The 18378-nt window shown below is 36.4% G+C and overlaps 1 protein-coding gene across 1 annotated transcript in view; it reads right to left on the bottom strand.

Moving 5' to 3' along the window:
• The window catches only part of MNAT1 (MNAT1 component of CDK activating kinase), a 203670-nt gene that overhangs the window by 114371 nt on the left and 70921 nt on the right, over positions 1 to 18378 (bottom strand). The window contains exon 6 of the mRNA XM_012777644.3: positions 15424 to 15549. Coding sequence (XP_012633098.1) covers positions 15424 to 15549 — 126 coding nt within the window. The remainder of the gene's footprint in view (positions 1 to 15423; positions 15550 to 18378) is intronic.

The raw sequence follows: 18378 nt of genomic DNA on the forward strand, positions 1-18378 counted from the left end.
CTTCAACAGCAATAGCTAACATTGCCTTGCAAATATGAATGGTACTTGCTAAAACCCTACTGATAATCTGATTGGAATCTGATAAAGATATCTATAAGTCTGAAAAATCTGCCTCATTCCATTAAGCAATACAGATAAAGTGTGTAGGATACTTTGTAGAAAAATATTTCTTGAATAAATCAATTTAAGCAGAAAAACATTATTTCTGTATTCCAGGCTAAGAATATTTCTACATTTTCAAGCATCTGTAAAGTCTTCCAGAATGGAACTAAAAGAGTCAAAGCATCCCCCATTCATAGAATACTGATTTTACCTTGTCCCTATTGCAATCAAAGTAATTGATATAATTCACAATTTACCTTGTGTCTCTACTACAATCAAGGCAATATAATAATTCTCATTCTTATTATTTCTGCTCATGCTCATGTCCAGAGGGATCATCAGAAAAGTTTACTGGAATAAATTCAGCCATAGCTATAAATTCTGAAGCCAATAATTTGACCGTTAACAATTTTCCTTCACCATGTCAAGGTATAAGAAAGAACATTACATAAAGCTCATAGTGTATAATTAGTTATTTGTGAATTTTCCCAACTGCTGACACTAAATATTTCAGTTTTTTCACTTATATATCCACAGTGCAACTGAAATGTTAACTAGAAATATGGAAATATATAATAAAAGGCTTTAAAGGCATAGGGGGTTGTGATACTGTAATTTATAATAAATATAAATTTCGTCTTTGGTGCATTTCCTGGTACACATCTCCTTAAAACCTTTGGAGTCTCCAAAATAACAACTGTCTTTTTATATGCTAATGAATGATGGGGCTCCTGGATAGCCTCAGGATAGGGCTGGTTGCCAGGGGTACCAAAGAAGTTATTAGAGGGTTAGGAACTTTCAGTCCCTCCCAATCAACCTCTTGAGGAGAGGTAAGGAGCTGAAGGTTGAGTTGATCACCAATAGCTAACAATTTATCCAATCATGCCTACAGTAATGAAGCCTCCTCTACAAAAACCAAAAAGGGCAGGATTTGGAGAGCTTCCCCGTTGCTGAACACATGGTCCTGGCCAGATAGTGGCCCACCCTGAGAGGGCATGGAAGTTTCATGCCCCTTCCCACATAACTTCCCCTATGCATCTTTTCTATCTGGCTGTTCATCTATATCCTTTGTGATATCCTTTATTATAAACTGGTAAACATAAGTGTTTCCCTGAGTTGTGTGAGCCACTCTAGCAAATAAGTGAACCAGAGGAAGGGGTTGTGAGAACCTCTAATTTATAGCCAGTCAGTCAAAAGCACAGGCAGCAACCTGGGGCTTCTGACTGGTGTCTGAAGTTGGGGGCAATCATGTAGGACTGAGCCTTTAAGCTTGTGGGTTAATTCTGTACTAACTCCAGCTAGTGTCCAAATTGAGTTAAATTGTAGTATACCCAGTCAGTGTCTGCTAGAGAACTACTTGGTATATGGGGAGAAAAACTCCACAAGTTTAATGACTGGAAGTGTTTTGTGTTGAGTGCCGGTAGTGAGAGAAAAATAGTTGGCTTTTTCCTATTATACAGGGGTCTACTACAGATAAAATATCTTGTAAAAAAAATAAATGGTATAAAACTAATGTCTATAAATCACAAACCTTACTTGCAATCACAATTCACTGAGCTGTTACAGTTTTTACTTAGATTTGTACCTATTTATACTCAGTAATATTTACAATGGGAGAGGCATCCTAAGAGTTTTATATAACTACTATACAAGATACTCAACAACTCTAGGTATAATCGCTTTCCTAAGAATAAATTTAGGTTTAAGGAGGTTAAGTGATTTGCCCAAGGCCATACAATTAGTATATATGAAGTACAGGAGCCACATTTCAAACCTTTTATAATATGATAAGGACAATCCATTTTAAACAGTTTTAAAAAAATAATATTCAAATTTACAATTTTAATCATAAAGGGCTACTCATTTTATAAAAGGTATATTTAGGTCATATTAAGTACTCACTATAGGATTATCTTAAGTTTTAAGAACCTCCATTTCCTTTCAAAAATGATTAATCAAGGCCGGGCGCTGTGGCTCACGCCTGTAATCCTAGCTCTTGGGAGGCCGAGGCGGGCGGATTGCTCAAGGTCAGGAGTTCAAAACCAGCCTGAGCAAGAGCGAGACCCCGTCTCTAAAAAAAAAAAAAAAAAAAAAAAATGATTAATCAAATTTCTATTGACTTACATACAACTCTTCAGGGGTATCTATACAAAAATTAGAATATACTATAATTTTATTGAAATAACATGAAATAGCTATAGACATTTAAATTAAGAGAAAGTAACCGCCTCATACGTACCTAGTTAATTATAAGACTATTAATGTGAATTTGACTTACATTTCAAAACACATTTATACATATAAATAACTTTAATACTATTTATATTCTCATAAGACTTGAGAGTCTCAAAAGACATTGATTTGCTACCTAATTAACACTAATATTACTTGTATTCTCACAAGACTTGAGAAGGTCTCAAAAGACTTTGATTTGCTACTTAAGTACAAATTATATATTAAAAATCAAATTAATAATACTTGGTCAAGTTTTGTTTTTGTTTTTCAAGCAAAATAACAAAGCACCTAAGTAGTTTGGCACAAACTTATATGGTTTTATACTATATAACTGAGTGTTCAATATAATTTTTATTTTCTTATTTCAGATAGAAATGGGTATTGGTTTTTTAATAATATATATACTTTAACAAAAAGCTCAATCTTTCAGTGAGTTCAGAGGAATAGGCAATGCTTGAAGCAAATAGCTAAATACTATTTGTTATACTCAGAAAAGCCAATTTCTATCACAAACAAGCACTCTGTTCTCTTCTGACTCATCCATAGACAATATAAAAGAAAAATTTTAAAACATCAGGATTAAAATACCCAAAAGACTTTTGCCTTTGGTAATGTCTGTCATGCTTCCCTAGACTACTCTAATAACAAAAGTTATACTTAAAAGACAAAGAGCCAAAAGTCATACTTAAAAATAATTCTTAGGTTATCTTTGTGACAAATATTAAGTTATCTTTGTAACTAAGTTTATTCCAGTTTGCATATAAACAAAGTTGAGTGAAGTTTAGAATATCATCCCATCTGAAGAAGCATCAGATTCTCAGCCTAGAGTCTCACTCCTAATTTTATGAGATGACCAATGTGCCTTTCCTAAGACTAAGATTTACTTACTCATGAGCCTTCTTGTATGGATAATTAGTAACACAAATTATCTAGTAATGAACAAGGAAAAAGAAGCTTTTTTGAGGTCTATTCACTGGCTCAAATAAGAATGATGTAATCAAGAACAGTAACCATATCTATATGTTGAGGAAATAACTAGGATTATTTGTAAAATGATGAAGAAACAGAAGACTACATAAATTATATTGTTGGGATTTGAACCAATTAGCTTAAAATAACTAACACCTGACTAAGAAAGTTGCAGCCCTCACTTTTAAGAATTCAAAAGCTATCACCACACAGAAGGCCCACATATGTAAAAAATGAAGTTTCTCTTATTAATACATAAAACAGTAATGAAGTAGAACTCTCTCAGATACTGAAATCACAAATTATACATATAATTTTTCTAAAACTCTACCCCTAACCTTCTCCCATCCCTGAGAGGTGTTTTGTTTTTTGTTTTTGTTTTCTGTTTTTTAAAGTGATGATTCAAATGAACCTCCCACATTGGCCTTCCAAAGCGATGGGATTACAGGCATAAGCCATGTCATCCAGCCTCACTGAAAGTTTGATTCCTAGGAAATATACTTCAAGAAATGCATATGGAGGATGATCAAGATGGCGGACAAGAAACACCAACAGAAAGAGAGTGTCTGCAAAAAAGACAGATTCTAGCAGAAATTAGAAAAAAGAAGCAAGAAGGCGAGCATACAGCAGACGAGGGCCGGAAGGAGGGGTACCTGAGACCCCGAGAGACTCCACGGGAGGAGGCTGCGGAGGAGAACTGGAAGCTGAGACCGCCGGAGCAGCCCGGAGACCAGCGGGAAGGGTAGGTGGATAAATCACCTTTCCCCTCCCCTGCATTTGGGACTGCTGGTGGGCTCCCCAGCGGGAGGAGAGACCTGCGGACAGCAGCCCAGAGACGGCCGCGGCCAGCTAGCGGTGAGCCTGTAGCAGACGCGGCACCAGACTCCCAAATCCCTCGGGGCACCTCCGTGTGCACAGACCCCAGCCTCGGGCAGACGCCATATTACCTCCTCCTCCCCTCCACTGACCCTACCCTCGGCTACCCAGAGAGACAATACAGCCACCGGCCGGAGGCACCTCCAGGGAACAGGACCTTCCCTTTTGGGACCCTACAGCTGACTAAGGGGAACTAGGACTGTAAGCTCCCTACCCGCCAGCCCTCCTAGGTGCAGCTGGCACAGTGTTCCCAGGAGAACGGTGCAGACTCAGAGGCTGAGAGACACAGACACAACTTGGGCTCCCTGTGGGTGAATTGGGACCGGAACTCCTCTCCCTGGTGGGGATACAGTTTGAACTCTGGGACCCAGAGGTCGGACCTGCAGACCAGATCCCGTGCACCCAGGTCTAGCATTGCCCGGGGCACAGAAGGGATATTTGTGAACAGCCTGCTGAGGTGTGCGTGCCTCCAGGGGCAGATCAGCGTCCTAGAGGGCAACCCTCCCACCAAAGGGAGGCCGTGCGCCCAGCCCAGGCAGCGTTTCTGCACAGGGAACCTCCCTGCCGGCATCCCAATCCGGGGAGGCCTGGTGACATGTGGTCTGGCCTGCTGGCAGAGGCCCAGGAGTAACTGTGGAGTTGGGGAGGGTGGAAAGAAGAGAGGCTCGCTCCAGACTGCTGGTCTGAGACAGCCCCACCCCCACAAGCAGACTTTCTGGCTGAGCGGGACCATTCCAGCCTCTCCCTGACAGCTTTTCCTGGAAGCAGAGAACAGAACTTTGACCCCTGCTAACGGCATTGGTGGTGCCTGAGGGAAAGCTTACCCAACCCAGCTCCGCCCAGAACAAAAGCTGATACCAGGACACAAAAACAAGAGCATGGCCTGTTCGTCCAAGCAAGCGCCACCTACTGACAGGGACGGCATCCTGCACAGCCTTTTCACAGCACCCACTGACTCATTATACAGGGAGTGTTTGAATCTCACCCACAGACACCACCTAACGGCTCAGAAACTAAACAAGGCGTGTGAATACCGAAACAAAAACCTAAAAAAAAGAAACAACAACTGATCGAAATGGGAAGAAATCAGCGAAAGAACTCAGGAAATATGAAGAACCAAATGGAAAACACACCCCCAAAGAGCACCAGCCCCCTAGAAACGGACACCAACCAAAATCAGGCAACCAAAGTGACAGAAGAGAAATTTCGTATGTGGATCATAAGAACACTCACCAAGCTGCAACAACAACTCAATAACCAACACAAAGAAACCACAAAAAGCATCCAGGGCCTAGAACAAAAGTTCACTAAAGAAATAGACATAATGAAGAAAAGTTTAACCGAACTCCTGGAAATGAGGAATCAATTCAGGGAACTACAAAACACAGTGGAAAGTCTCAAGAACAGGGTAGATCAAACAGAAGAAAGAATCTCAGAGATTGAAGATAACACCCTCCAACTAAATAAAACCATCACAGAGATAGAGCAGACAAACAAGAGAAAAGAGCAAAGCCTATAAGAGATGTAGGATTATGTGAAGAAACCTAATGTGAGGGTCATAGGGTTACCAGAAGGAGAAGAAGACAACACTCAAGGGTTGGACAAGCTGTTTGAAGATATAATAGAGGAAAATTTCCCAGGCCTTGCTCAAAATTTTGATATACAAGTTCAAGAAGCTCAGAGGACCCCTGGGAGATTCAATGCAAACAGGAAGACGTCACGACATGCAGTCATCAGACTGACCAAAGTATCAACTAAAGAGGCCCTTCTAAGAGCCGTAAGACAAAAGAAGCAAGTAACATACAAGGGAAAGCCAATTCGAATAACATCAGACTTCTCTAATGAGACTTTACAAGCAAGGAGAGACTGGGGCCCCATTCTCACTCTTTTGAAACAAAACAATGCCCAGCCTAGCATATTATTCCCTGCAAAACTAAGCTTCGTATATGAAGGAGAAATAAAAACATTCTCAGACAAGCAAAGGCTCAGAGAATTCACCAAGACAATACCAGCCCTACAAGAAGTACTTAAAACAGCGTTACGCACGAAACATCATAATAATAACCCACGAATATAAAAACAACCAAAACCCAAAGATATTAAAGGCCAGATATTACAATGGCTCAAGACAGAAATCATAGCAACAACATCCAACCCAACAGAATGAACAGTAATCTACTTTACCTATCAGTTCTCTCAATAAATGTGAATGGCTTAAACTCTCCACTCAAGAGACATAGGCTGGCTGAATGGATAAGAAAATACAGGCCTAGTATATGCTGTCTTCAGGAAACACATCTAACCTGCAAGGATGCATAGAGACTAAAAATAAAAGGGTGGAGATCAATATTCCAAGCAAATAGAAGCCAAAAGAAGGCTGGTGTGGCAGTTCTAATTTCAGACGATTTAGTTTTTAAACCAACAAAAGTAGTAAAAGACAAAGAGGTCATTATATAATGGTGAAGGGCACAGTCCAACAAGAAGAGATAACAATTTTAAATATATATGCACCCAACTTAAGTGCACCCAGATTCATAAAGCAAACCTTACTGGAGCTAAGAAAATGGATTAATAGCAACTCCATAATCGCCGGAGATTTCAACACCCCACTGACGGCACGAGACAGATCCTCCAAACAGAAAATTAATAAAGAAATAATGGACTTAAACAAAACTCTAGAACAATTGGGTCTGACTGACATTTACAGAACATTCTACCCAAAATCCACTGAATATATGTTCTTCTCATCAGCCCACGGGACATTCTCTAAGATTCACCATATCCTAGGACACAAAGAAAATCTCAAGAAATTTAAAAAAATAGAAATCATACCATGTACCTTCTCAGATCACAGTGGAATAAAACTAGAAATCAACCCTAACAGAAACTGACATTTCTACACAAAAACGTGGAAATTAAACAACCTCCTACTAAATGATTACTTCATAAATGAAGAAATCAACATGGAAATAACAAAATTCTATGAAGAAAACGACAATGGAGAGACAAGTTATCAACTCCTCTGGGACACAGCTAAAGCATTTCTGAGAGGAAAGTTTATCTCCATAAATGCCTATAACCAAAAGACAAGAAGATCACAAATAGACAATCTAACGAAACGACTCAAAGAGCTGGAAAAAGAAGAACAGACCAACCCCAAACCCAGCAGAAAAAGTGAAATCAACAAGATCAAATCAGAACTAAACGAAATTGAAAACAGGGAAGCTATTCAGGAGATTAATAAAACAAAAAGTTGGTTCTTTGAAAAAATAAACAAAATTGACACACCATTGGCTAAGCTAATGAAAAGCAGAAAAGAGAAATCTCTAATAAGCTCCATCAGGAATAAAAAAGGAGATATCACAACTGATCCCAAAGAGATACAAAATACAATTTATGAATACTACAAAAATCTTTATGCACACAAACTAGAAAAAGTGGAGGAAATGGACAAATTTCTAGAAACACACAGCCTCCCTAGGCTCAACCAGGAAGAAATAGATTCCCTGAACAGACCAATCTCAACAGCTGAAATAGAAACAGCAATTAAAAATCTCCCTAAAAAGAAAAGTCCCGGTCCAGATGGCTTCACACCTGAATTTTACCATACTTACAAATAAGAACTAGTACCTATCTTGCAGAAACTATTCCACAACATCGAGAAGAACGGAAACCTCCCCGACACCTTTTATGAAGTGAATATTACTCTGATACCAAAACCAGGAAAGGATGCAACAAAAAAAGAAAAGTACAGACCAATATCCCTAATGAATATAGATGCAAAAATTTTCAACAAAATCTTAGCTAACCGAATCCAGACGCTTATCAAAAAAATAATCCACCACGACCAAGTGGGCTTCATCCCAGGGATGCAGGGATGGTTCAACATACGTAAATCTATAAATGCAATTCACCACATAAACAGAAGCAAAAACAAAGACCACATGATTCTTTCAATAGATGCAGAAAAAGCTTTTGACAAAATTCAACACCCTTTCATGATACGAACACTTAAGAAAATAGGCATAGAAGGGACATACCTAAAAATGATACAAGTCATATATGACAGACCCATAGCCAACATCATACTGAATGGGGAAAGATTGAAATCATTCCCACTTAGAACTGGAACCAGACAAGGCTGCCCACTATCTCCACTTCTGTTCAACATAGTGCTGGAAGTCTTGGCTACAGCAATCAGACAGGAAAATGGAATCAAAGGTATCCAAATAGGGGCAGAAGAGATCAAACTTTCACTGTTTGCTGATGATATGATATTGTATCTAGAAAACCCCAAAGATTCAACCAAGAAACTCCTAGAACTGATCAATGAATTTAGTAAAGTCTCAGGATACAAAATCAATACACAGAAATCAGAGGCATTCATATACACCAACAATAATCTAATTGACAACCAAATCAAAGACTCAATTCCCTTCACAATAGCAACAAAGAAATTAAAGTACCTAGCAATATACTTAACCAAGGAGGTAAAAGACCTCTACAGGGAGAACTATGAAACACTGAGGAAGGAAATAGCAGGGGATATAAACAGATGGAAATCCATACCCTGCTCCTGGATCGGCAGACTCAATATCATCAAAATGTCTATACTACCCAAACTGATCTACAGATTCAATGCAATACCTATTAAAATCCCATCAGCATTCTTCACAGATATAGAAAAAATAATTTTACGCTTCATATGGAACCAAAGAAGACCCCAAATATCAAGAGCAATTCTAGGCAACAAAAACAAAATGGGAGGCATTAATATGACAGATATCAAACTATACTACAAAGCTGTAGTAATTAAATCAATCTGGTATTGGCACAAAAATAGGAATATTGACCAGTGGAACAGATGTGAGAATCCTGATATAAAACCATCCTCATATAGCCATCTAATCTTTGACAAAGCAGACAAAAACATATGCTGGGGAAAAGAATCCCTTTTTAATAAATGGTGCTGGGAAAAGTGGATAGCCACCTGTAGAAGGCTAAAACAGGATCCACACCTTTCACCTCTCACAAAAACCAACTCACGATGGATAACAGACTTAAACCTAAGGTATGAAACTAGCCGGGCGCGGTGGCTCACGCCTGTAATCCTAGCTCTCTGGGAGTCCGAGGCGGGCGGACTGCTCAAGGTCAGGAGTTCAAAACCAGCCTGAGCAAGAGCAAGACCCCGTCTCTACTATAAATAGAAAGAAATTAATTGGCCAACTGATATGTATATAAAAAAAAAAATTAGCCGGGCATGGTGGCGCATGCCTGTAGTCCCAGCTACTCGGGAGGCTGAGACAGAAGGATTGCACGAGCCCAGGAGTGTGAGGTTGCTGTGAGCTAGGCTGACGCCACGGCACTCACTCTAGCCTGGACAAGAAAGCGAGACTCTGTCTCAAAAAAAAAAAAAAAAAAGTATGAAACTATTAGAACTCTAGAGGAAAAAGTTGGAAACACTCTCCTAGACATCAGCCTGGGCAAAGAGTTTATGAAGAAGTCCCCAAAGGCAATCACAGCAGCAACAAAAATAAATAAATGGGACATGATCAAACTACAAAGCTTCTGCACAGCCAAAGAAATAGTCATGAAAATAAACAGACAACCTACAGAATGGGAGAAAATGTTTGCATCCTATGCATCCGATAAGGGACTGATAACTAGAATATACTTAGAACTCACGAAAATTAGGAAGAAAAAATCAAATAACCCCATTAAAAAGTGGGCAAAGGACTTGAACAGAAATTTTTCTAAAGAAGACAGAAGAATGGCCAACAAACATATGAAAAAATGCTCAACATCTCTAATCATCAGTGAAATGCAAATCAAAACCACAATGAGATATCACTTAACCCCAGTGAGAATGGCCTTTATCAAAAAATCTCCAAACAATAAATGCTGGCGTGGTTGCGGAGAGAGAGGAACACTCCTACACTGCTGGTGGGACTGCAAACTAGTTCAACCTCTGTGGAAAGCAATATGGAGATACCTTAAAGCGATACAAGTGAATCTACCATTTGATCCAGCAATCCCATTGCTGGGCATCTACCCAAATGATCCAATGACACTCTACAAAAAAGACACCTGCACTCGAATGTTTATAGCAGCACAATTCATAATTGCAAGGCTGTGGAAACAGCCCAAGTGCCCATCAATCCAAGAATGGATTAATAAAACATAGTATATGTATACCATGGAGTACTACTCAGTTCTAAGAAACAATGGTGATATAGCACATCTTATATTTTCCTGATTAGAGCTAGAACCCATACTACTAAGTGAAGTATCCCAAGAATGGAAAAACAAGCACCAGATATATTCTCCAGCAAACTGGTATTAACTGAGTAGCACCTAAGTGGACACATAGGTACTTTAGTAATAGGGTATTGGGCAGGTGGGAGGGGGGAGGGGGGCGGGTATATACATACATAATGAGTGAGATGTGCACCATGTGGGGGATGGTCATGATGGAGACGCAGACTTTTGGGGGGAGGGAGGGAAATGGACATTTATTGAAACCTTAAAATCTGTACCCCCATAATATGCCGAAATAAAAAAAAAAAAAAAAAAAAAACCTCTTCTTTTATAATTAAAAGGTATGCTGCTGAAGCAACTTCACCACTGTGGATATATTTCCTAATCTCCTCAAGGAAGTAAATTTGCAAAGGCAGAATGTTTTGTTCATGTCATGCACTTGTTAACAAATTTGTTAATCAATGATTGTTCCTCAAAAATTTTTAGAGTAGCCTTTCAAATAATTCCACTTGTAAATAAACAGAACATTCTGAAACAGAGAAGACCACCAACAACTACTCTGTCAAGTTGAAATAAGGATGTAGATTTGATGCTGCCTCTATTTAGGCCACAAGAAAAGCACTAGACTACCTAAGAAGTCTACCCAGAAGATTACATGAATTTCAACATTTACCACAGGTAAGAATGAAGAGATAAGAACACAGAAAAGGAGGAATACATGAACTGTAAAATGGGATGTGAAAATGTGATGGAAATTTAGACATATCCATAAAAATAATTACTTTTTTTTATTTTTTATTTTGGTTGTACACTCACTACATCAAATCCGTCTTGACCCAAATGAGAGACTCTCAAGGAAAAAGTAGAATGCTGTGAAGTTAAGAAAAATAAAGAGGACAATAATTTATTCAAAAACTTTTCACTATACATCCACTAACTACACAGTATGGTAGTTAGGCCCCATAAGAACACATAAAATTCTCTTACAGAACACACTCTGTCCTCAAGAAAGCTCATCTAAACTAAGACAAACATGGAAAATAATCAACTGCAATACAAAACAGGAGCTACAATATATAACAAAGTATACACAAAATGCTAGTGAGGGCATCAGAAACGTAATTAAATTCCACACAATAGAAGGCTTCATGGAAATCATATTTAGCCAGTGCCATAAATTATAATTAGAGTTTTCATAAGTAAAGTATATTCCATTCTAACCAGAATAAATGCCATAAATAAAGGCACAGAAGCTTGAAAGTACTTCAGGATCTTCAGCCAATTCAATATGAGCCTAACATGTAAGATTCATTTACTCATCCAAAAACATTTAATAAAAATCTACCACATATCCTCATTAAACAGGTGCTAGAGACAAACCTCCTACCAGGTTCAGAGCTTACAGTCTAGTGGTAGAGATAAACATTAAACAATGTACTCATAAAACATTGTCTGATAATGATGTACGTTAAAGGGGGTTAAAAAGCATAATATTATAAAATGGGGGTAGGGATGGTAGTGGGAGAAAGATACTTTAGATAGGATGGTCAAAAGGGTCAGTGTTAATTGAGCATACTGAGCAAAAGAGAGAGGGTAAAGCATTCTCTCAACAGTGTCTTTTGTCTCTTTATAGGACACAGTGTTTCTTACCTTAGGCCTTTTGTCATTGCTCTTTTCTCTGCTTGGATTTTTGCATGGCTAACTCCTTTTCACTGTTCACTTCTTCGCACAAATGTCACTTTCTCAAAGATGAGAAAGTGGATGGTTAGTATTCTGCATTTTATTCTAAGTGTATTGGGAAGACATTAGAAGATATTAAGCAAGTGATGGTCTGATTTTTTTAATGTTATTTATTCCATCATCTACTCTTCTGGAGAATGATCCAAAAGGCTTATAGAATCAATTACAAAGTACACAGATGAACAGAGAGACCAGATGGAAGGTTACTGCAGTAGCCCAGGAGAGAAATTATAGCAATTAGCCTAGGATGATAGAGATGAAGAGAAGTAGGTGAATTCAAGAGAAATTCTGGAGGTAAAGCCAACTTAATACCAAATTACCTAGATTTTAAAATTCTATAGTCAGCAACTGGAAAAAAACTGTTGTAAAAGACTTAAGATGAGTTATTGTGTCTTCTACGTCTGCAGTAAGCCAGATTTTTAAAAATATTTATATTCTCTATGCCATAAAAGGTAGAGAACTAGAAAACAGGAGCAACTGCTACACATTTGCTAAAAGGAAAACAATATTATACCACAAGCAACAATAAATGTATAATAATTATGACCTTATCCTCTGAGGCCAGAGGAAAGAAACAGTATTTTGCCTTTTAAAATTAGAGTATTGTCTTTTATTAGAAATATACTTTGATAATGTTTTGAGATACTCATTCTTACATTCCCACTGTGCTCAATTTATAATAGGGAATACATTTCTGAGGTGTATAGCTACACTATATAGCTACATGTGAACATTAGACTTCTTTCCTGAAAATCACTGACTTGACTGGTCATTTAGTTAACTTTTGCCACTTCAGTACTGCATGTCATTAACACTGGCTTTGAAATACTCACAGGCACACAATGATAAAAGCTAACCAAAAATTCTGCAAACTACATCATCTTGAGTTTTAAAATGCCAGAAGAAAAAAAGAGAAAACTCAATTCCTAATTCTACAAGTTCTTACATAGTTAATTAGATAATCTTACCAATAATGACAAAAGCAAAAGGAAAGTACAGCTTGGTTGTAAATAGTTCCCTTCTGTCTCTAGAATTTACCTCAAAGAAGATACTTTTCAAGAGAGTAAGGAAGACTGAGCGCAGTGGCTCACACCTATAATCCTAGCACTTTGGGAGGCAGAGGTGGGAGGATCACTTGAGGCCAGGAGTTTGAGACCAGCCTGCACAACACAGGGAGACCAACTTAAGAAATAAAAAAATTTTCATTCCCAGAAATGTCAAAGTTGCTGTTACCTGCATTATAATTCATTAAGGAATTCATTTAGTGATTACTTTATAATCATTCTGGTATAACTCTAATCAACTATCTATTCATATATTCATCCATCCATTCATCCATCCAATTACCTATCTTTCAGCCCAGATTTATGGAAAGTCTGTTAGTTGGCAACTCTAGGCACCCTTATAGATTGCTTTATAGATTGCCATAGGGAGACAGAAAAGTGAACTGATAATTATAATGCAATGATTGTAAGCCTTAGTATAAAGGAATACTCAAAGATTAATATCAGGACAATGGTAGCGTGGGAAAGAAAGATAGAATATACCTTAGCATAAAAAGATTAAATAAAAATGCTCTTGTCTAAACTTGATAATACCTAATATTAAATTAAACACTATAATCATTTCAAAATAAACTATAAACTTGAAAGTTTTGGTTAGTTTAGCTTTATATTTTAAAAGGAAAACTCAAATAAAAAATAGAAAATCAAAAAATTTTGGACAGTATTTATTTAGAATTATTGTATTACAAAATAGAGTGCTTCCTTCCATTGGGAATCAGCAACAGCTGCAAAATGCTCAGTAATTTTTATTTCATATTTACTGAACATTGTATGTCAAGCAAAATCCAAGGCATATATAATTTAATCTTCAGTACAATCCTATGAGTTGAGAAATAACCCTATTTTATAGATGAAAATAATGAAAATAGGCAACTTGTTCAAGGTTACAAGATAAATTTTTCCTCTAACTTTACAATTGGTTATGTTAGAGGCAAATTTTGAATGTGAGTCTTCTGACTCCAATTCCAATGCTGTTTTCATTATACATAGTTACCGAATATACAGATTTATGGAATAAATTAGTAAAGTCATTTGTGTTATCAACTAACAATATTAATAACAACTAGCCTTATTTATTGAGAGTTTACTAAATGCCAAGCATTATATTGGATACTTTGTTCATATACTTCATTTAATATCCTCAGCAAGCTTGTGAGAGAGGTAAGTATTATCATCACCATTTTACAGATGAGAAAAAAAAAAAAAGGCTTATTAGAGAGGCTAAGTAATTTGCTCATATCAAGCAGTTGGCTAAATGAATTAGTTGAGAGTCAAATCGAATCTACTTGGCTCCAAATTCCAAATCCTTACCCAGGACTTTATAATGCTGTCATGCTTATTTTTTTAACCATTTAAATGTTTTTATTAATATATAAAAGTTGTACATATTTTTGGGATACATGTGATATTTTGATACTTGCATACAATAAGCAATGATCAAATCAGAGTAATTGGGATATCTATCACCTCAAATATTTATCTTTTCTAACCACACTTTTTATACTACTCTAGTGAGACTTTCAAAATATAATTACTAATTTGGAAGTTATATATTTTAGAGTGGCTGAATCTTAAAAATCTGGATGTTAAAAACATATTAAAATTTATACACCAAAGCATATTATTTCCTAAACAAAAGAAACAACTTTATAGAAGTATCCAAACATATCACTGGCTTATAAAATCTTCCCTTTGAGTGCTAAAATAAACAAAATATAAAGTAAACAATTTTTAAAACCCAAATTAGACTTAAAATAGTCCAGAAGCTAAAAATGGCTTTCAACTATTTTTTTTAAATATATATGAGACAAAAAAACTGTTTGGAGGGAAATATAAATTGATATATTTGCTTTCCCATTTCATATCTATAGATAACTACTTTCCTAACAATATTTAGTATTTTCTTCTAAGAAATGTATTCCTACACCATAAGCTTAAAAATGCAGAAGAAAAACATAAAAGCCAATATCACACACAAAACTGTGTTGTACTTTGCAAATTATTTATTACTTTTCTCTTTACCCATACTGTGCACATCCATATTTCCAGACACCAACGCTAGATCAGACACTGTTTTTAAATATCTGAATATTTCAGTTCATGATAGAAATTATATAAAATTATAAAGCATAATCCTTGCAAAAATATTTTCAAACAAGCAATTAAAAATAAGGCTTACCATTTTGATGCCTGTGGAAAACGTCACTGGTTTTATAGGTTTGGGTTTCTCAATTTGCATTTCTAATTGAGTAGATCTATCTTTATGCTGAGCCAAAAGCAATGCAACAGGGAGATCAGAACTCTCCTGTAAGAAAAGCTCAAGTTCAATATGAAACTTAAAAAAAGAACAGTAAAGAGCAACAAGATTTTTATGTTAAGTTATGCCTTTTCAATAAGCATCTGATATCAAACAAAATTCACTTTATGGAGAACACTTTACAAAAAAATATTAACATTCCATAATAAAAAAGCCTGTTGTAGACTCATATATTAAAATAATCTGCAAATAAGTATTTTTATAAAATCCACATTAAAAGGTCCTATTTCATCTAGCAAACCAACAATATTTATTAAAAAAAAGTAGTACAAAGTATTATAACTTAGATCAGATGTTTATCTAAGACACATTCTTTTTAGCGATGAATTCAGACCGGTTCGAAATTGTTTCCCATTAGATTTCACCTGAGACTGTTTGGAAATGATCCTTGTTCTGTTTTGCACAATGCAACTATTGTAAGTACAACCAAAAGTATATTTATTTTCTCCCTTACTAACTTACTTTTAAAAATTAAGTCCAAATTTTTTAAATTAGACAATAAAATGATAAACATTTTTAATATCTTATATTGATACTAAATCAAGGCTGCTATTTACGCAAATCTGCATGCGCACAGACATTTTAATAACACAAGCAAATAACTAACTCTTATATGTAGATTGTTATTTATCCTGTTTAAGGAGAAATCCTCTTACATGTTTAAAGTGCTGCGGAGCTAAGGTCTAAAGGCAATAATATACAGACTTTCTCCTTTCTGAGTTGTCAGTTAAATAACAAACCAGGAACATAAGCAGAGGGAGGTCAGGAGAGAAGGAAATTTTTTTTTTTTTTTTTTTTTTTTTTTTGAGACAGAGTCTCGCTTTGTTGCCCAGGCTAGAGTGAGTGCCGTGGCGTCAGCCTAGCTCACAGCAACCTCAAACTCCTGGGCTCGAGTGATCCTTCTGCCTCAGCCTCCCAAGTAGCTGGGACTACAGGCATGTGCCACCATGCCCGGCTAATTTTTTATATATATATATTAGTTGGCCAATTGATTTCTTTCTATTTATAGTAGAGACAGGGTCTCGCTCTTGCTCAGGCTGGTTTTGAACTCCTGACCTTGAGCAATCCGCCCGCCTCGGCCTCCCAAGAGCTAGGATTACAGGCGTGAGCCACAGCGCCCGGCCTGAGAGAAGGAAATTGATATCTCTCTCTCTCTCTCTCTCTCACACACACACACACACACACAGTAGTACAATCTATATCTGTAAACAAAGATGAAGGTACAAACACATTTCTATCTCCTATACCAAAATTGTCTGCAAAACAAACATTGTTCAAAGAGGCTATAGATCTTTAAAACAGTGACTACTCAGAATTCAATCCTGAAGAAACTCTGTTGTTAAAGTTTTACAGTACGAAAGCAAACATATAAGCAGTTTGTAATTTTCCTTCCAAATCTGACAACTTAATAATTTTTTTAGGCAAAAATGTGGCTTATTAACACACTTAAAAGAATTGTTTAAAGTTATAGTATAGAAGTAATTCAAACAAAATGCAATGTAATTCAACAGAATTGTCCTAGAATAAAGTTGGTATTAAGACTTTGTAATAGAAGAACTTTGCAAGAGCAATGTTTACAAAGATTAAAACCTGGGGAAGGAAGACGTGGTGGCTGAATCCTATAATCCCAGCGCTTTGGGAGGCTGAGGTACAGGATGGTTTGAGCCTAGGAACTCCAGACCTGCCTGAGCAACATAGGAAACCCCATCTCTACAAAAAATAAAAAAATAGCTGGGCGTGGTGGCAAGCACCTGTAGTCTTAGCTACTCAGGAGGATAAGGAGGAGGAGGATGGCTTGAGGCTAGGAGTTGGAGGCTGCAGTGAACTATGATGGCTCCACTGTACTCCAGCCTGGGCGACAGAGCAAGATTTTGTCTTAACAAAAAAAAAAAGTTGTTTTTTTTTTAAAGTAAAAACACAAATTTTATTTATAAAATTATTACAGAGATCTGGCTTTAACAATAATGAAGGTGAATTAGTGAAATATAGTATAGGTATTCTATACTTATTAATTACACTTATTAATAGAATACCTTTCATATTTGACAACAAAACACCAGTAATGTATTAGGAACTATATTGCTATGAATCCCTGTAGCTGTTCTAGATTTATATTAAGAATTTTATAATAAAACGTAAAATGAGAAAACATTTTAAATGGCCTGTGGCCAAAAATATCTTTTAAAGGCTAGTCTATCTTTTCATAGGTAGAAACTAACAAGAAAAACAAATTTCCTTGGCTAAAAAATTTAAGCAATGCTTTCCAATTTGTACTATAAATGAATTCAAATGTTCTTCCCTAACTGATATTTATTCTAAAAGTAACAGTTCTTATATAAAAGCAATACAACAAAACATGTTCACTTCAAAACACTTGCTATTCAAAACTTCAGCTTGTTTTAATACTGGCTGCACATTCACATAAAGGAATCTGAATGTTAAAATGTCTTGATAAAGAGCTGAAATTTAATAAAAATAAACATTCTAGGACTCTAAAAGCTAATTTGAATACTAAGGCACAGAATTTACTTCAAACCTACTTTATTCTATTTTAGCACTCAAAAGTTTGGAGCCTAGAAAATTTTTATTATACTAGAATTAAGCTGGAGTTCTAACAACAAAAAATATCTATAGAACAAAATAAACTATGTGAAACATACATGCTCTGGGGAATTCCTAACGTGCAGGTTTAGCCTTTCAAGTTATAATATTTCATTCTTAGCATTACATTTTACCTTGAAAGGTTCCCTAACCTATATTAATTGCCTGAAGGCACATTGTTTAATATTTAAAGAAATTTTAATAAGAACTGCCTGT

This window comes from Microcebus murinus, chromosome 6 (assembly GCF_040939455.1).
Source record: "Microcebus murinus isolate Inina chromosome 6, M.murinus_Inina_mat1.0, whole genome shotgun sequence".
NCBI lineage: Eukaryota > Metazoa > Chordata > Mammalia > Primates > Cheirogaleidae > Microcebus > Microcebus murinus.